Source organism: Abramis brama (assembly GCF_963993115.1).
Source record: "Abramis brama genome assembly, chromosome: 16".
In the NCBI taxonomy this organism is placed as follows: domain Eukaryota; kingdom Metazoa; phylum Chordata; class Actinopteri; order Cypriniformes; family Leuciscidae; genus Abramis; species Abramis brama.
The window spans coordinates 33,174,758-33,195,735 of NC_139978.1; the positions used below are offsets into that span (position 1 = coordinate 33,174,758).

Consider the following 20,978-nt stretch of genomic DNA (forward strand, 5'->3'; position numbering starts at 1 on the left):
AATAAATAAAGGATTGTATTTATCAGGTCTCACACTCTTCAGCATATCGGTCACTAGTTTAGACCAGCACTGACTGTTGGGAAATAATCATGTTTGATCAATGTTTAACAGCCGTTGCTTTCTCAGATCAGCATGGGTTGGATGATTAAAACTTCATGTTGGAAAATTCTGTACACATTAATCATCAGAATATCTCTTCTACTGTCTCTGAAAATGTCCAGATTTTTAAATCTGCTTGCAGACACTCATTTTAGGTAGCGTTTAGTCATCTCGATTACTACAGTACACTGAGAATATACATTTCAGGAAATAAGTGAGATGTACTATTTCAAAATGGAAGTGTGTCAGGAAGCTTAGTGCAAGTAGTCCATTATCAGAAATATCCGCTGTCTAAGATTTTTGGTGACACTGGGTGGAGCTTACATGCATATTCACGAGTTTCATGTTTTGTGTTAAAGCAACACTCAAAATATTAGAGCTCGCTGCTCGGAACACATGCAGAAACTATTGCTGTAACGTAACTGCATGTCAGTTTTGAACAAAGTAAAGCTTTTTTTAATAACTGTTCATGTATGCTCAATAGTACATTGTGTCATAAATTAATTACAGCAACTGATTTTTGCCTGTGGCCTTGAGCCAAAAGCCACCAAGTTTGTTTGTTTTAACTATATAGGCTATATAGACTTCTATTTAGCTTGGTCTTTCAAAATAGTTTCGCTTGTATAAATAACTTCTATAATCTGTTTTGGCATAATAATAATAATTATTTGGCTTCATTAATTTGTGCACAGTAAGAGATAAAATTTGTATTTATTCAAGGTCCTGGGGGCTTTAAACAGCAACAATGTTCTTTTATTAATTTAATAACACTTTTAAAACAATTGTTTCTGGTCTGACTGAGTTTAGACACTACTCATTTTCAATTAACTCATTTTTATAAATCACTTCATCTCCTCCATCTGCCTTTTGGCTGAAATATTGTTTTTAAGGATCAGGTTTTGACAGATTATTATTGTTATAGGTTATTGTTGGTTTGATCTGCAATTTTCAGATTCTTCAATGACACTGCATTATTTCACAGTGATGCAAATCTAACTTGGATTATTTCACAATACCTTCGACCACCACTAGAGAGAAGCATTTACTTGTGTAAGTCCTTCTGTTAATGTTTTTATCCAGTTTGTTTGTAAGATCTGCCTTTAGAGCATCTGGTGACTGAGATTTTAGTGGCCTGTGCAGCTGAATATACACACTTGCACAGGCCATTGAAAAGCCTTTCCTTCACACCAATTTTGCCAACATTTTAAGATGGCAAAAGTGAAAATATTATGCAGATTTCTCATCTTACAACTAGAAACAGTTTAAATGCAAAGAGAACTGCTGGGAACTAATATTAAAGGCTCGATTTAACAGCTATATCCCCTGTTAGATCTGTACAATGAAGCCATTGCATGATGAATTGTGTTTTTCCTCTGCAAGCTCTTGAAAGCTTTGTCCTCATTGCCCTCTTTGCTGTGCTCTCTCTTTCTCTCTCTCTCTCTCTCTCTCTCTCTCTCTCTCTCGCGCATTGCCAATCCATTTCTGTAATTCGCCCCTCCACTCCTGAGAAACCCATCCCAGCCCGCTCTGCAAGGTAATGGATTCATGCTGTCAGTAAAAAGCTCTGCGTCAGAGTCTCTCCTCCTGCTATAAAAAGCCGTGCCAGTGGCGCTACATCCTCACAGACCTCTCTCCACAACAGCAGCAGCAGCACTGCGGAAACCTCTGCTCTCTTTTCTCTTCAACAACAATGAGCTCAATGAGTTACAACCCTTATCTCCCGTCTGTGCAGCGGAGGCGCGTGGTGGTGCGCAGCGGGACGCCCTTCGGCGGAGCAAGCAGTCGTTCTCGATCTGTCTACTCAACCTACTCTTCCCCGTCCCGTGCCTCGGTTCTCTCCTCCTCTGCAGGTCTGCAGCATTCAGAGCTGGACCTGAGCCAGGCTTCTCAGCTGAGCTCGGAGTTCAAAGTGGTGCGGACCCAAGAGAGGGCCCAACTCCAGGGCCTCAACGACCGCTTTGCCAACTTCATTGAGCGTGTGCATGGACTGGAGCTCCAGAACCGTTCCCTGGAGGCAGAGCTGCTCCTGCTGCGCCAGAAGCACTGCGAACCCTCCCGCCTCAGGGGTCTGTACGAGCAAGAGGCGAGGGAACTGCGTGCGGCGGTGGATGAGGCCCGTAGGGAGCGCCAAGCGGCTCAAGAAAGGCGGGACCGACTGGAAGACGCACTCAAGGACTTGCAGAGTCGCTATGAAGAAGTAGTCCTGGCCCGTGAGGAAGCCGAAGGCCGGATGGTGGATGCCAGGAAGGGGGCGGACGATGCAGCGCTGGCCCGGTCTGAGCTGGAAAAAAGAGCCGATACTCTACTGGACGAGCTGGCCTTCCTCAAGAGGCTCCATGAAAGCGAGATCGCCGAGCTCCAAGCCCAGGTGCAGTACAGCGCCCAGGTGTCGGTGGAGATGGAAGTGGCCAAACCCGATCTCTCTGTGGCTCTCCGAGAAATCCGAGGTCAGTACGAGCGCCTGGCTCAGCAGAACATCCAGGCTGCAGAGGAGTGGTTCCGCGGGAAGGTGAGCACCATGACGGAGGACACTGCCAAACACACGGAGAACATCCGCAGCGCTAAAGACGAGGCCGGGGAGTACCGTCGCCTGCTGAAATCTCGAGACCTGGAGATCGAAGCATGCCAGGGCTTGAACCAAGCTCTGGAGAGACAACTGCAAGAGGTCGAGGAGAAGCAGAGCGCGGAGATCGCTGAGCTACAGGTCAGAATCATAACTACATGTCCTCAATTTACATTATGCAGTTTACTTTTATTTAAAGTGACTTAAACTGTATTCAAGACACACATTTGATCCGTTCTTTATGTCCCTGGGAACTGAACCCATGACCTTGGTTTTGCTAGTGCCATGCTCTACTGTTTGAGCTACAGGAAGGCTATATCCTTCAATAATGCTCTATATGCACTGTTGTACTCAAAAATCGAAACTTTTGTCTTTAATTTTTTGTCTGGACAGGATAACATCGGTGACTTGGAGAATGAGCTAAGGTCCATGAAGAGTGAAATGGGCCGTTACCTTAAAGAATATCAGGACCTTCTCAATGTGAAAATGGCCTTGGACATTGAGATAGCTGCTTACAGGTTAGTAATGTCAACCGTTTTCTAGAGCAACATTTATGCTTCATTGCATTTGATATCTAACCTCAATCAATTAATATGGGTTTTACATTGATTACATTTGATCCTCCCTAATCTTGAAAACTTCTTTAGATCCTTAAATAAAAAGTCCATTTACATTCCAACAGGAAACTTCTAGAAGGAGAAGAAACCCGCTTCAACGTTGGCGGTATTGGCGGTATGTCCAGTGTGTTTTCTCCCTCCATCGCTGCCACTCCGTCTTTCGGCCGTCCCGTGTTCTCTGTGCAGGCCAGTCTGGCCTCTGGCGCCCCCTATCTTCTGGGAACCAGATTGATGAGCTACTCCGCCATTCCGGATGAGATTATAGAAGCCAGTCAGATGCAGGAGTCTGGGGCAAGTCCAGAGAAAGAAGAGGAGGAGGAGGAGGTGGAGGAGCAGGAGGAGAAGGAGGAGGTGGAGGAGGAAGAGGGTGAGAAGGAGGAGGAGGAGGAAGAAGAAAAAAAAGAGGAAGAGGAAAAAGAAGAGGGTGAGGATCATTTGTTTTTTATATAGATACATTTTTTTATTTAATTTACATAAAAATTGCTTCAATTTATTGACACATTGGTGCATGTACAGTAAATGAAAATTATTAATAATTTCCACAATATTTTTCCCCTTTATTTATTTTTATATCTTCATTTAGTGAAAAAAAGTTCATTATAACTAGATTTTTTATGAATTTTTTTTACATTAACATTTTGTACCTACATTTTTTTATGTTTGTTAAAATGTGTTTATATGTAATATCGTCACCTTTTCATTTTTTTGTGTTTTCTGAGAAACCTGAAAAAATGACTTGGCCAATTATTTTAGGAAGGTGACGATATATAAATTCTATCTATCTATCTATCTATCTATCTATCTATCTATCTATCTATCTATCTATCTATCTATCTATCTATCTATCTATCTATCTATAGATGGCAGTAGTGACATTTGTTGTCTCTTTTACAGGTGAAGAAGGAGGTGAAGAGGGAGCAGAGGAAGAAGGCGAGGATAAGGGAGAACAGGAAGAGGAGGAAGAAAAAGAAGAAGGAGGAGAGGGTGAAGAAGGTGATAAAGAAGAAGGGAAAGGTGAAGAAGAAGAGGAAGAGAAGAAGGATGATACAGGAAAAGAAGAGAAAAAGAAAGGAGACGACGAGAAAGAGAGTAAAGCTGAGAAAGTCAAGCCGAAAGAGAAGTAAACCCACAGGACCAAACCCCTGGTGCTAGCTGGAGGTGATCAAACCTCGTGATCAAACCTCATTTCTCTCACACATGCAGACGTCTCGACAAGTTTTCTGTGTCCTGCTGCTCCATTTCACATTCAGACACAAACTAGAATAATAAATGCAACCATAGAGATCGCCTAAAGCCAGAGTAGCCTATGCATGAACACATGCCTTATGTTTGCGCTTGGCAGGGAAGTTGTGATTGCAGGTTTCTTGTGTTGGTTTAATTGATGTTTATTTATTAAAATGCAAACAAATGCTATTATTTGAGCACTGTGTCTGTATGCCTTCAGCATTAATCGCACTATCAACTGCCTATGCTAACACAAGTGTGCTTAGTATACAAAATGCCTTATACCAGATCCTCAAAGAAAGGCTCATTGCCTACTAATAAAATCTTGACAAACCTCCTTAACCTGGTGCGTTACTCTGTGTTGTTGTGTTTCTGCCTGTATGCTGTTAGTAGTACAGAATAACTAACTAGAACAAATTATGTGGCATGTATAATTCAGCGAGTGGTGTCTAGCTATCATTTCAGAAGAAGGTTACTTTGCATGTTTTGTCGGAGCTCGTTGATTAAATGTTGAAAATTTCTTCCGGTTCATTGATAATGCCAGACATTAAAGGTTTAACACAGTACATTGTGGGATACGATAAACCATATGTGACCATGGATCAAAAAACCAGTCGTCGCACGGGTATATTTGTGGCAATAGCCAACAATACATTGTAAGGGTCAAAATTATCGCTTTTTCTTTGATGTCAAAAATCATTAGGATATTAAGTAAAGATCATGATCCATGAAGATATTTTGTACATTTCCTACCTTAAATATATCAAAAATGTATTGTTGTGAATGAATGCAGCAAAATCACCAACAGAAATGGACAACTTTAAAGACATTTTTCTTATAAAATTAGTTATATCTCAGCCAAATATTGTCCTATACTAATTGACCATACATCAATGGAAAGCTTATTCAGCTTTCAGATGATGTATAAAACTCAATTATAAAAAAAAGACCCATAAGACAGGTTTTGTGGCCCAGGGTCACATATGTGCTCTGCTCTCTATAAATCAAGCATACTGTAGAAATACTGAGAATAATCCATTCAGGTACACTACGGCTCACTAAAGCTGCAAATACGGAGCCATAGCGCTGCATTTTGATTATTTATTCATGACAGTTGTAATCAATATAATGCAAGAATCCTCAGAGCTCAGCTAAAGTGATCCACTAGACTGATGTCATGTGACTATTTTGTGCCCGTTCAGCACAGAGCGGAGTCCAGGCAAAGCACAGCTTATGCTTCTAATGCACATATATACGAGGTGAGTGTTGCATAGTGGTTCAGATCTGGGCTGTAACAGGGAAGTTTTAGGTTTGAATCCACTGGAGTTTCCCACTGTGCACTAAGTGTGTTGGATAAGTGTGTCAGCCATGCACTGTCACAGACGTGATCCTCAGCCATACCCGGTGGTCAGCACAAATCTCTATTGATTTATCATTTGAATTAGTGAGTTTTAGCATACAAATCCAATTACTGCCCCCTCAGCGACATCCTTTCGCACAAATTCAGTTACCTGATGATCCAGAGGACTCGGCTCGAGCTCTAACAAGCCAGCGCAGCGCATGTTCTCCATTATCCTAATTGAGAACTATACGCTGACATGTAGTTACACTAATGGAGGGGGTTTAGAGATGGTCTCGCCTGAAAATGTTTTTTGATTAATGTCCACGCTGTGATGAAACGTTTGTGAGTTAAGTCATGCTTCATTGTCATTCTTTCCATTTGCCCAGGTGGAAAAAAAGAAGGTTTTATTGCCAACTATTAATCTTAGTTTACATGTGAAGGACTTTATCTTCTACTGGAAGGATAATGAATGGTTGTAGTTCAAATTTGTGATCTTAATTATGTAGGAAACATTTAATGAAAGCAATTAGATATACAATAAGGGGATGCAATGGTAACTTTGCTGTGCATTGTGTCTAACAAGGCCTTTTATCCATATGACAATAAATACGTTATTGGTAAATGTATCATTTAGGGTTACATGTGAATTTTCCATGTTGAAATCCTATTTAAATTTGTGATTATCACCAATCATCTTTGTGCTATTTGTTTCTAAATCATTGCAGTGCAAATGTCCATAATACTTTTATTAAGAAAGAATGCATTAAATTGATAAATCTGTTCTTTTGCACTTTCTATTCATAATTTTTTTAGTCATTTCCACAACAATATTAAGCAGCACAACTGTTTTTAACATTGTTGTTTCTTCATACAACGTTTCTTGAGCAGCAAATCATCATATTAGAATGATTTTTGAAGGATCATGTGACACTGAAGACTGGAGTAATGATGCTGAAAATTCAGCTTTGATCACAGGAATAAATTACATTTTAAAATATATTCAGCTAGTTATTTAATACTGTAATAATATTTAACTGTTTCTACTGGATTTTCGATCAAATAAGTGCAGCCTTGGTGAGCATAAGAGACTTCCGTCTTATCCACCCCAAACTTTTGTGTACAGTAGCATGAATGCAAACACACAAGAAGCTTTGTAAGGACTTGATGAGCTTTTATTGATTGATATGATATTGCAAAGTGCAGCACCAGTTAGCTTTCACAGTATCATCGTTAACAGCTCTTGTGTTTTGCGTTAACAAACCGACTCTTATCATTGATTCAGTGCATTATGTCTTAAGGCAAGAAGTATACAGATGAAATGAAGGAGTTTCTGCTCAAAGTGCGCCTGCGAATGATGATATAGTTGTAGCACCATTATTGCCAAACAGCTGCTGGAGAACTTCTCTCGTTCACAGAGATGGTTCAAGTCATTAGCAGCGTAATGTATTTGCACTTTAATTCAAACGCGCTATAATTTCTGTTTCAGACGCAACAGCTCAGCATGGCCACGTCCTCCCCAAACCACACATGCAAGTTAATCATTTAACACGCATGCAATTATTGTTGCTAGCTGCGTCATTTTCACATTTTGCATCAAATAGAATAATTTCTAACAATTGATTATAACTAATTTCCCATCGGAATCATTTGCATCAGTCTTTTCCTTTGATTTCCTTCTTGGCTTCGGGAGTGACTTTCTCCACCTTTTTGGTGACTTTCTTTTTCTCCTGAGGCTTTTCCTCTGGCTTCTTCTCTTCCTCTTTCTCTGCGTCTGCTTTGCTCTGCTTGTCTCCGTTGGTGATGGTCTCCACTGTTCTGGTCTGGACGTCTTCTTTCGGACTGGCTTCCTCTTTGGCCGGGCTCGTCTGCTCACCGTTGGGAACAACTTCTTCTTTTTCTTCTTGCTGCTTTTCCTCTGCTGGGCTTTCTGGTTTCTCTTTTTCTTCACTTACGGGGGATTTCTTTTCGTCTTCCTCTGCATCGCTTTTTTTGTCGCTCTTCTCGGAATCAGCCTTTGTTTCCTCTCCTCCAGACTCGTCTTTCTTCTCTTCGTCTCCTTCGGATTTGGTCTCCTCTTTCTCGTCGTCTTTTTCATCAGCTTCTTCCTTCTCCTCATCATCTTTGGTTTGTTCTTTCTCTTCCGCCTCTTGTTCTTCAGCACCCTCCTCTTCTTCCTTTCCTTCCTCATCTTTGTCACTGCCTTCTTTCTCTGATGTTGGCGATTTGTCTCCACACAGTTTTGTTTCCTCAATCACTTCCACTTTTGCCTCTTCCTCCTCACCCTCTTCTTCCTCTTCCTCTGCCTCCTCAGCCGCCTCTCCTTCTTCTGCTGTTTCTTCCTCATCTTTTCCTTCCTCTTCCTCTTCTTCTCCCTCAGGAGCGGCGGAACTCACTTTGGCCTGACTGGCGGCAACAATCTCTTCCTCCTCTTCCTCCTTTTCCTCCTCTTCACCCTCACCTGCTTCTTCTGACACCTCTTTTGCCACTTCTGCCAGGACATCATCGAAGTCACTCTCTCCTTTAGTCTCCTCAATGATCTCCTCCACTATTTTATGTTTGACCTTAGAGGATCTGGGCTGGCTGTACGGAAACGCAGCGCTTGAAATACTTCCAGAGACGGTACGGAAGCGCGTCTCCTCGCCCTCCAGTAGTTTCCTACATTTAAAAGAGGAAAGTTTGTCATAAATCAAACAAGACATAAAAAAGAGCAAAAAAAGTGTAACGTTCTGCACAACTCTACCTGTAAGCTGCTATTTCAGCATCCAGTGCCATCTTGACATTGAGCAGATCCTGATATTCCCGAAGATGACGAGACATTTCCCATTTTGTTCCTTTTAGATCATTTTCCAATTGATGAATCATTTCCTGTTAAATTAGATGTGATAAATTCATTAGTTAACACTTAAAATTTAACTGCAAGAAATTATGACTCAGTATTGACTAAAAAAATTATCTTTTACCTTACAGTGGAAACAACTACATTTATAAAAGTTCTTATTTGGTGCCAGATGTTCTCATTGTACCAAACGTAGCTTCTGTTTTATGATTTGTTTTTATAATTTATACCGGCCTGGCAGAAACACAACAAACCACTAAAACGAAGTCCTGCAGCACTAGTAAAAAGTAAGTAGTACGCGCTTGGCACGCTACGCATAATTACGCACGCAGTGCGCAACCACCTGTGAAATAATGGCTGGGTTTCAAAACCTAGTAAGCAGCAATTTTGGCCATCGTGGGTGCTTTCTGTTTTACAACACAGCCATGTGCATTTGCTTCCATTTAAGACATTATAATTAAGAAATAAATAAACTCTAAAAACAAAAACAAAATCCATCGTTCATATCATGAAAAAAGCAATTATCTCACTGCGTGCGTATTTACGCGCAACGGTGCAGTGTGCATACTTACATTATAGCTACTAGTGCTGCAGGATTTATCACATCTGATATAAATGATAAAAAAACATTCTTATTAATTTTATATTAATTAATTAGTAATAATTTATATATAAAATAATTATATTTGTATAAACTTTTTATTTATATTATTATTGAATTAAACTTATAATGGATTCGGTTTTAAATGTTTTATTAGGTCTTGATAAACTGACCTGATAACTCGCAACGTCGGTGTTGTGGCGGTCTTCGATGTCATGCAGCTGCCTTTCCAGTGAATCTTTGGTGCCTCGAAGAGCCTCCAGTTCAACGTTCTTGGCTTGGATCTGACGGCGGTAGTTACCGATCTCGTCCCGTATGGACTTTATAGCATCCTTGTTCTGTTCCGCGGCGTCCGTCAGCATGGCATAGCGGCACTGGAACACCTCTTCAGCCTGCTGGAGGTTCTTGGAGGAGAGCCCGTCCAGTTGCGCGCGGATCTCCCGGAGCGCAGAGGTGATGTCGGTCTTCTGGAGGTCCCTCATCTCCACCACCGGCACCTGCGCGGCTTGAAGCTGAGCCAGAAGCTCGCTGATCTCCTCCTCGTGGTTCTGCCGCAAGAAGTCCATTTCGTCCACGAGCGACTGGACTTTTCTCTCCAACTCCAGCTTCATCAGAACCGAGTCGTCCTTGTCTTTCTTCATGCCTCGGATGGCAGCCTCCATTTGCTCTCTGAGCCTGGATTCATCTTCGTAGCGCTCTCGGATCCGCTGGAGATCCTCATCCATGTGGTCTGTGTCCAGCAGGATCTGCGTCTTCTCCTTGTGGAGCTGCTCCAGGGCGCAGCGCAGGTCTTGGAGCTCGCGGTCGTACCCATCGCTCTGCAGGGACTGCGACAGTTTCTGCTGCTTTAGCGCTTGGATCTCAGCCTCGAGCTGCTTGTTTTGCTCCTCGAGGAAGCGAACCTTGTCGATGTAGCTGGCGAAGCGGTCGTTGAGCCCATGGAGCTGCTCCTTCTCGTTATGGCGCGCCGGGTCTCCGTTGAGCGCCGCGCTCAACTCGAACCCTTCCGGAGACGCGAGCACGGAAGAACCGTACGCAGCTCTTGATGCAGTCACATTTGGGGTTCTTTTGAATGACAGAGGATTGCTTTTAGCCCACGAGCGCATAGTGGATGACGGCTGGCGGATAGTCCGTGTCTCCAGAGCTCTTCGGCGGGAGGAGGTACCTATCATGTCCATGGTAGATGGTGCTTGTGAATTGGTGGTGTGTTCAGTCCTGTTCTATTTATACGCGCGCTCACTTTGTCAACGAGGCAGGAGCACCACCCTCCCCTTGGAAAATCGATGAAGATGGGTCGTTGGGTTGTTCAGCAATTCACCTCAGTGGTCGAAGTCTTTTAAAATTGTATTTAAGGTGAAGTCAAGAGGCTGTGACTTTCTGCATCACATGTTGTTTAATGCACTTTTTGCACTTGTTCACTTATACTTATTCTTAATGTATTGTAGATGGACTCTATCTATCTATCTATCTATCTATCTATCTATCTCTCTATCTCTCTATCTATCTATCTATCTATCTATCTATCTATCTATCTATCTATCTATCTATCCCAATTTTAATTTATGGCATGTTTGCGGTGTCCTTTGGAGCAAACCATCAAAAGAGCAACTTTCTTTGCCAATAAATGTGAATTTTGCTTCAAAAATCAGTAATATCTTATTTTAATGCATATGAATTTAAACACATTTTGTGCAGAGATTGAACAAAATATTTGCAGAGATATAACAAATATTAATCACTGGCTGAACAATAAACACACAGCTCTAATTTACAAAAAAAACATGCTGTTTTTTTTAACATGCTGTAACTGGTGACTGTTTTTAATAAACTGTTTTTAGTTTAAATAATTATGTGACAAATAATTTATTTTAAAGAACAGATATTCCATGTAGTTTCTGCATTAATTTGCAGTCAAAAAACTGCATACTTATTATTATTATTATTATTATTCATAATAATAATAATAATAATAATAATTCTAAAAGTTTTTATTAAAAAAATGTTTTTGGATAAACAGATGACTTATAAAATGCCACACTGTGGGACATGAAAGCACTGCTTGAATACACACAAACACAGAATAAAGTAGTATGTGCACTTCTATTCAAATTAAAATTAACATCAAATTGGATTGAAAGGCTAAAAAGCAATATAATATTTATGGATAACCTCTGTCCCATATTAATAAAAAACTAATAAAGTGTATTTTTTTCCTTTGCTTTTCCAGACATTGACATTCTTGAATGTGTGCACATGGCAAGAGGAAGCAGCCAATCCGCCGTCAGTCTCAGCTGATGCACTGAGGATTTGGCCTCTGTTGTCAGGAAGGTTCAATAATGCAGCAAAGTACCAAGGTTATAAGAAGTTTTCTAATTCATTTTAGAGTGCACAAGGGAGTCATTTTAGTTCAATGTTTAATAAAAAACCAAGGGCCTTCCTAAAATAATAATTATACTTTCTTCATAAGGAAGTACCCCAAGGACCTAAAAAAGCATCTTGAATACTGATATTAATTAAAAAAAGGGCGCAAATCACTAAGATGTTATGATATTAATATCATTATATAAGACTAATCCAATAAAACGACAGTAATAATGCCTTAAGAACTGCACTTCAATTATTTATCCAGATTATAGCCATGACGAGTAAAATGAGCAGACATACTGGAAGAAGTGGGGCATGATGGGAAATACTGTACGCATATGTCAGAGGTTATATACAAGAAGCTTTTGCAGACTAGATCAATACAAATCATAGATAATCAATAGAAAATATAAATCTGACAATCAAAAGAGGGAAAGTGGCCTGTTGCTAATGACACTGATGCTTAAGATTCATGGTTCAGGCAATATGTAGCAGTGTGTGTGTGTGTGTGTGTGTGTGTGTGTGTGTGTGTGTGTGTGTGTGTGTGTGACAAAATGTCCCCACAAAGATGGCAATATCCGAAATCCTTGTTCTTGTTGGACTTTTTTGGTCCCCATGCATGAGGAAAATGGCTTATAAATCATTCTAAGTGATGTTTTTTGAAAATGTAAAAATGCAGAAAGTTTTCTGTGAAGGGTAGGGTTAGTGTAAGGGGAGAGAATATACAGTTTGTTCAGTATAAAATCGTTATGTCTATGGAAAGTCCCCATAAAACATTAAAACACAAAGTGTGTGTGTGTCAGAGTGTGTATATATATATATATATATATATATATATATATAGCCTAGTTTAAGTTATATCCTATAGGCTATAATATGTTGAGCTAGCTCTGCATCATCTCTAGTAACTCATCCGGCTCATATGTCGTTGTTGACTCTGCGATAGGGAATCGCCTGCCGCAGTGAAACACTAGACACTCGAATGTAATTGTAAAGCCCAAAAAAGTTGCTTTTTTGCCGGTTATAAAATTGCACAGTCATGCTTTTAGACAGTGCGCCGGCTGATGTTCAACCCAGGCTGCGAGCCAACAGAAGGGTGCAGAGATGCTGAGTCAGCTCAGAGGCAGAGGAACACAGCGGAGCTCCATTACTGTTGCACACAAATGGGAATGTAAGACAGATAGTAGTACACCATATACGCGTGTGTTTGTGTGTGCTGAAGCAGAAAAAAATGATGAGAAACATAAACATACTGGTACTAGAAAGACATCTGTATCATTTCAGCGTGCAGAAGTCTCTTTTCTTGAGTTTAAAGACATACTTGGACAACTATTAGGTGTTTTGAGGATTGCATTTCCCACTCAACACTTCAGCATCCCTCTCCAACGTCAGCAGCTCTGCGGCACCGCGAGCGCTCGCGCGGGCTGACAGCACTGTTTTTCCTGCAGACTCACACACACACACACACACACACACACACACACACGCGCGCGCGCGCGTATCTGTCTACACACTGCTGGGTGTAAATCACAAGCTCCGCCCCTCTGCAGCACACCACTGCACACAGACATCTCATTTACAGAGCCGGACGGGTTAGATATTTTGGCAGCTTTGGAATTCCATATTAGAAACCGTGTGTGTGTCAGTCTAGAAAGATAGTAAGCCTATTACACAAATACGCATTTGATTTTTTAAATTACGATGTGGACTTTCCATTGACTTGCATTGATTTTACCCCTACCACTCACAAACCTTTTGCTTTTTCATCAGCACATTACTGAGTTTGTTTAATAAGCAGTTTTACTCGTGAGGACCATTTGCCGCACCAAGTGATATCACATTTTACTAGTCTTGCGGGGAGTTTTAGACCCTATAAAGTAGACCAAACCGAAATCTCTCTTTTTTTGCACATCTTAAAGCTTCTTTATTGGCATTTTCAGTTCCATGAAGAAGCTTTAACATTAACAGAACCTTTCCTTTCCACACAAAGTTCTTTATAGTGGAAAAAGTTCTTAGAATTTTGAAATTCTTAACAGTAAAAAAAACAACAACTAAAAAGTTATTTGAGGAAGGAACCAAAAATAGTTCTTTGGAATACGAAAACCTCCTTTTTGAACCTTTATTTTTAAGAGTGTATATGATAGAACAACGTGCATTTACTTTTCAATTATAGCATATTTATATATGTTTAGCCAATGTTTTAATAAGGGAAATTATAACATTTAGCACAAATTATAAAAATTATTGACCGTTATTCTTTTAACAGGACAACGGCGTTTTGGGGGCCTGAAAACAAAAACTTTTAAAAATGGGATTCAAAGTGCATGTTTTTGAAAACAATACCATTATTGTCTCTGTGTAAACTACAAAAACGCAAATTTGTGAAAACGGTGACATCATGCACATGTGTATTACGTGTTCAGGCGTGTCGTGTTGCTTTACAAAGTGACATCGCCACCTACTGGCCTGGCATGAATAATACAGCGGTTTTTGTAGTTTTTGTAAATCCGTGTGAACAGGTTTCATTTTGACAATGTTGTCATTTGTACACAAAAAACGCAAAGGAAACACTTTTCTGTTTTTAGTAACGTTGTCATCTAAACGTACCCTTAAATTTACAAATGTTGACATTTAGATGAAATGAGAAAATTAAGAAGAGCATAGCCGTTCATCATAAGTGTTGAGATGAGATTTTGTGCCATATGGTCAAAAGAAAAAAATAACCCTCAGTTTTTATTTATATATAGTGGTCACTTATGATATCATATTAAAATATCATTTTTATTATTATTTAATAGTTATTTTATAGTCATTTTTTCTCTAGGTCCACTTGATAATCTCTTTTTAATAATACTCTCTTTTTTTGTGTACTAAAGCAGTCATACTTTATTTAGTTCATGATAGAGCTCATTTCCGCTCAGACCCGGGCTGTGAGTTTGCTGTCAAGACAGATTCAGATTAAGCTTCTTCACAATCTGTGCGGAAATGTTCCTCTCAAAATGTTCAGATCAGACTGAAATGATCTGGAGCATGGCAGATTTCCACATGTTTTACTCTTAGTTTGTTTTTCTGCTGTTTATAATCTTCATCCTCATTGCCTGACGGTGTATGGGTGGGCCATATTTTTCAACGCTGAATAGGTTGACAGGTGTTAATTTGCAGTCAAATTTAGGCGTGTGTTCATGTTTTCACCTGTCTGCAGAATAACACAGCTTAGTTTGAATAAATGCTCTTTTTGGACTGAAGAGGAAGTTTTGAGTTTTTAAAGTTACAGTATGTTTTCATGTCATTCCGTGCTGAAATTGAAGTTGAAATGATTCCTCATGATATGACCACTTTGATCAGCTTTCAAACTCAAATCAACAGCAACCTAATGAACTATTAACACTGCCACCAACAATATATCACTAACAAGAGAAAATCAATAGTTGATAATCTGATCGTACAATGACCCTTCTATGTTCAAATGTCTCTTTAAATGAACACACCCTGAAACAAGAATCTTTCTTTGTCATGTTTGAGAACGATGTCATTGTCTGTCCTCTGGGTCCCACTGTCCACCTGTCGTGTGTGTGTGTGTGTGTGTGTGTGTGTGTGTACAGAGCGCCTCCTATTGGTGTAACAGCAAGAATCTGACAAATGCAGGACTCACAGGGGTTACAGTAAATGTTTCTAAAGCTCAGGCTTTCAGTGCCTTTATTTGGAACAATTTGCAAAAATGTTTAAGATGTACAGTAATTGCTTTTAGTGAATTTAAAATCCGTAGAATTAGAAATGTTATTGTAATAGTTTTAAGCGATTGTTTCTTTTAATTAAATGTGCATTTGTGTAAATTAGTTTTGTTGGTAGTTTATTTAAGCATTTTTTTCTGGTTAAAGAAACATATTAAATGTGTAAAAACAACAACAGCTTTATTCCACCAGAGGTATGTGCACAAATTCAAAAATATATAAACAGGAAAATTTAATAACAAAAATGATCTTGTCGTTTATCATTGTAAATACACATTTGGGAAAAAATACACAGGGAATAATGAGCATTTTCACTTTGTGGATATGATACGGTGGTGTCTGAGGGAAGATTGTATCATCATCCCCTTCTGCAGAGCTCTTATTAGGTGTTTAATGCTTCTGCCAAAGAACGAGTGTAACTTCATTACTGCAGTGGATATAAATCTCCCACAAATGCATGTGTGGCCGACACACACACACACACACACACACACTGAATACGTCTAAGGCCACTGAGCCAAGATGATTAATATCCTCTAGGTCTGCGTCGGCTTTTATTGTCATTTCCATTATACGACTGTATCGGGACACCTGCCTCACTCTCACATAGTATTATGCCGTTTCACTGCGACCAGTAACAGGACTATCTTGAGTTGCATGTGAATTCTTCACCATGCATTTGGTGCAAAAGATGCTGCATTCTGTTTATAAGCAGTCTAGCTCCATTGCTGTCAGTGTCACCTGACCTTTACCCTCTGTCCAGGACCTGAAAGGCAACACCCAGAATCTGCAGTGCTTTCCTCCTCACTCTCCTTCTCAGTACAGTATTGGCAAGCGCAGCCACAGATGAGGAGAGGTGGTCCCACTTGTGACGTGGGTCAGTCCTGCACTGCATTGCACCCAGACCACACCTCAAAACACATCACACCACACCACACACACACCACACCACACCACACCACACCACACACACACACACACACACACACCACAATGCACCTCCAGGCAGCAGTGACGGACACTGATGAATCTCTGCTTATATTCTGCATATGGTTGTGCTGCAGTGCCTGTTTTAGGAGGATTGGCACAGCCTGGTGCTATAGTTCAGCAAGTTTATGTGCTTTATCCTGCCAAGCTCTTGTATCATCTGTTCTGTGCTGAAATGCACTGGAGGAAACACAGTAATTGTCGCCGAATGAAGACTTCATTTGTAGGGTGGTGTTAAAAGCACTAAAATGCATTAAAGTAACAATGAGCGAATAGTTGGAATGAGTTGACAAATATGGTGAGCGTGGGGGGACATGTTCGGGACTCTTAGGCCCTGTTTACACCTGGTGTTAAGATGCGTTTTGGTCGACCGGATCACAAGTAAACGAGGGGGACACATTCCCGTTTACACCTGGTGTTTTAATCCGTCTCTTTTGTCCACTTTCAACCACTTCTGTCCTGATTTCTTCATGAGGAGGGTTAATGGACGGGCAAATGTAGGCTATGGGATTTTTCAGATCTTACGGGTGACAAAAGCTCAAGCAATTTACATATAAACGCACCCGGAGACGACGGAAAAAAACGTACAGAGAGTACTTTAGTTTCTGCTCTGACAGCGCAAGACCAGCCGGACGCTGTGAGTGTGTGTTAGACATCAGGAATGGTGAAAGAACATTGTGCTTGATATTCTCACATTCGGTCAGTAGAGGGGGAGTAAAGCGTCTTTTGTGACACATTCGTCCACATGAGCGTTTACACCACCAAAGCAATCCGGTTCAATGCGTTCAACTGAATTTGTGATGCTCACAAATAATTTGAACAAACCCCTAACAAAAGCCTACTTTTTGTGTATGTAGTCTTGTGTAATTTTCAATGGTCCTGAAGAAACGCCTTCTTGTTCCAATGCATAGCCTACATGTTATATAGAGGAAAGACAATACAAATGCACTTGACTTGATGCTATACTTAAATCATGTGGATTTTTAGGGTTGTGCTTTTACTTTTCTTAGCAAAAAGATTGGCAGTTTTGCATTATTTTTTCCCCATGCCTTATGAATCAGAATATGATTTCTGGTGTAGCATTTTCTTTGAAATAGTTTTCACTCAGAAATTTCTATTAGGCTAAATTTCCCAAATAATTAAGAAACAATCCATTGAATTAATGTGACATTTTTATGTGGAAAGACAGAAATAGTATTTTCTTGTGAAATGAACTCTCCAATTTACAACATTGAACACTATTTTTACAGTGCAGAAAAACCTGTCAGCAAATTTTACATTCACATTAATGCATTTGATAGACACTTTTATCCAAAGGACTTTTCCAGGGAATCAACAATTGAGCTGAATAATGACACTATCGTCTTCTGTAGAGCTGCTTTACAGCTGAAATTGAACTGGTTTCATAATTGATGAATTTTGCAATGTTATTTTCTTGTTTATTAATGTGAAGCTGCTTTAAAACAATGTTTTGTATAAAGCGTTATAATACGTGACTTGACCTGACCTTGGCTACATGCAAAACCACATGCAATCACCACTCAGTTTTTGCACACACACACACAAAAGAAAAATAGAGGGAATTTGCCCTTGACTGAGTGCACGGAAACACTCAGCCATGGACGAAAGAGACACGAGAATCAATACTGAACAATGTATATTAGCATTCTGCAATGTAAATGTCATTTCATAAATGGCTGGAATTTGAAATTCTAATCAATCCCAGTTTTTTGGGATTGAAAAAGCAGATGGTCGCCTTCGTTTTGGAGGAATGAGAGCAGCCGGTCACATCCATGGAAGTGGATCAACACCATCAGCAGTTCCAAGCCCCGAAACGCTGCATTTCCTTGACAAGATTTAAGGTGGAAGTGCTGAGCCTTTGACTTCCTCAGAGATGTTTTAGCAGAAAGATGCTGCTCTGGCCTCGGTCACGCAAGCACTTACGGATTGGATGTTTCCTGCACTGCTGATCAATTCAGTTTAATGGCAGGGAAAGCAGGGGGGAGTGGGGGGGCTTTGAGAAGAGGAGAGTTTCATCTAAACCGTGCATGTCCTTTTCGTACTTTTGCAAAGACATTCTGCCTTCTTTCTTTCTTTCTTTTTTTTCTGTTAAACTCATTTTTTCACAGTTTTCAAAACAGCACTTGTCAGTAAGAGGCAGACTGCACGAAACCTGAACACGCTTTTTGACAAGTAGATGAAAGGCAGTATTTGTTTTGGCAGAGGTTTGAATCGAAGCTTTCACCGACTTCATCAGACTTGATGTACTGTAAGCTCTTCTCATGCACCGGCATTCTCTTCTTCTTTTTGTTTTACTCGCTGCGTTGAATATTTTTGCTTTAAGTTGCTGCCTTAATTTTTTAAGTGCAATCAACTTGGATGATTAAGTCATTTCAACTTAAATTACATAAAAAAATAATTGACTCTTGTATAACTTCCCAAAAAAGCAGAACATTTCTCTAACTTATTTTGATGAGATAAAGCAATGTAAAAACATATGTTATCATAAATTATCAATCTTTTTTCTTTTTTTTTTTTACAGTGAGGCCACTATCATCATCACCGCCCATCTCACCATAAGATCTGCATCTGTTTAAGCAGTGAGACTAAATTAAGAGTAAATGGAGACTGATTTTGTTTTCCTGAGCAAAAGTACAGTAATTTTTATAAAATAAAATAAGCTGATCTACATTCATTGTGACCATTGCTTTTTTTTAATTGTCTCATATTTGATTAAGTTGGCATCATAGATCGCTGCTTTGAAACAATCAGTATTGTATAAAGCACTAGGCCTATATAAAGATGACTTGACTTATAGGCCCATTGTTTAGCCTATATTATTTATTATAAATTTTAGGAGAAACACCCAAGACGAATTTGCACTACTGTAAAAGAAACGTAGCCTAATTCACAACTCACAAGTCACTTGAGATACGAAAGAGCAACTGACTGAGCAATATTATTTCCTCTTAGTTGCCATAAAATAAATAGTTGCCACATTTGACTGAAAATATCTGTTGTATGTGCTATAAATACTAACAACAAACCTCGTGACGCTGAAAGAAAAATGAGAACCAGCACTTGATTCTGCTGAGGAAACACGCGGCATTGATTGGTGAGAAAACCGATTCTTCAACAGCACAGGCTTTTGAGGAGGAGGAGGAGGAGGAAGACGAAACCAGTGAATAATTTGGGTTAGAAGAAATATTAACATAAGCGTGACAGGGAAAAAAAAGGGATCGAAAAAATCTGTGGTGAAATATAAATGGTTGGAGAAGGGGAACAATTATTAGTTAGAGAGTTGCAGAAAAATCCAATCAAAGCAGAAATCGTGTATAATATATAGTTGAGAATATGTTTCTATTGAACTGTTTTATCAGTCAGTCAAGTATTCCAAGCCCTTGAATAGTTTTCATACCTTCAGCAATTTAATAAAAGCTTCAGCACTTCACAATAGGCTATATCTGACTCATAAACGGAACCTTCTGCAGATGTGGATCTGGAGGACAATAACTCCCTCTACTGGACACTGGGAGCACTGCTTTCAGATTATCAGAATTGTCATATTACTTACCATGCACTGGACAAAAAATTTGCTGCCTTACATTTTTAAGTACAACCAACTTGGATGTTTAAGTCATTTCAACTTAAATTACGTTAAACAGCCAAAAAATTGGCTGAATCTTGTAACTTATAAAACTTATAAAAAAAAGTTGAAAATTGCTTAACTTTTTTGATGAGTTGAAGCAGTGTGAAAACATATGTTGTGATAACTTATTGATCAAATATATATATATATATATATTTTTTTTTTATATATATATTTTTTTTTTACAGTGCAGAGACATACAGGAGACTTTGTGTCCCCTCAGTCACTTTGTGTACACACAAAATGTAATGCAGATTTTGTGCGTCACTCCTCAATATTTGTTGAATAAATTCAAAATTGTTTTGAGCAATAAGTAAACCATGGCTAGTGATTTATAAACACAGACCCTGATTATATAATGCCATATTCACTGTTAATGTGATCAGGTAATGCCAGTTGTGTTTTTGCCAATTTGTTTCTCTATGCAGTTCGTAATACTTGCATCTTTATAGACAAAAAAATCCTCTACTTCTCCAGTATAAGACTATGTGCACCCTACTGTCCAGTCATAAAATGTTTTTTTCTTTCTTTACAGTTTACGGTTAAATACTGACTCAACATCTTGCTCTGCTAACTGTTTGTCAGCTGTTAAACACTCCAGGATACTTTGGCTTTGACTCTATGGGTGAGTTTGAAGGTTTTGTGCACTGGCTAAAGGGCACATTCCTCACTGATGAGTCAGTTAATGACTGAGGAGATAAAAAAAGCAAACCAGTACAAAGTAACCATTCAAAACAATGTGCAACTGTGAATTATGCACAATAGGCTAAAACAAATCAAATATGATTTTTAAGGTGGCTTTCTATAATGTTGACAGATCACGACCTTCAGATCCCATTTATGATGTTCCTGACTCAAAGTCCAGTAGAACATCAAAGGATTATATTTAAATTCCAAAATAAAATAAAACAAAAATAAATAGACCCACCCCCCAAAATAAATAAATAAAATAAATAAATAAAATA

General features: G+C 39.4%; 2 protein-coding genes across 2 annotated transcripts; one reads left to right on the top strand and one right to left on the bottom strand.

The window, feature by feature from the left end:
• Positions 1-161: 161 nt before the first annotated feature.
• Positions 162-4,843, top strand: neflb (neurofilament light chain b). The gene is made up of 4 exons (XM_084086508.1): positions 162-2,803; positions 3,056-3,180; positions 3,345-3,703; positions 4,174-4,843. The coding sequence occupies exons 1-4, from the start codon at positions 1,790-1,792 to the stop codon at positions 4,401-4,403; spliced, it is 1,728 nt and encodes a 575-aa protein (XP_083942634.1). The 5' UTR covers positions 162-1,789; the 3' UTR covers positions 4,404-4,843.
• Positions 4,844-7,203: 2,360 nt separating this feature from the next.
• On the bottom strand, positions 7,204-10,462 carry nefmb (neurofilament medium chain b). The gene is made up of 3 exons (XM_084086997.1): positions 9,456-10,462; positions 8,586-8,710; positions 7,204-8,500 (listed from the first exon to the last, which is right to left on the bottom strand). Exons 1-3 carry the CDS (start codon positions 10,458-10,460, stop codon positions 7,498-7,500), a joined length of 2,133 nt encoding a protein of 710 aa, XP_083943123.1. The 5' UTR covers positions 10,461-10,462; the 3' UTR covers positions 7,204-7,497.
• Between the last annotated feature and the right edge of the window lie 10,516 nt (positions 10,463-20,978).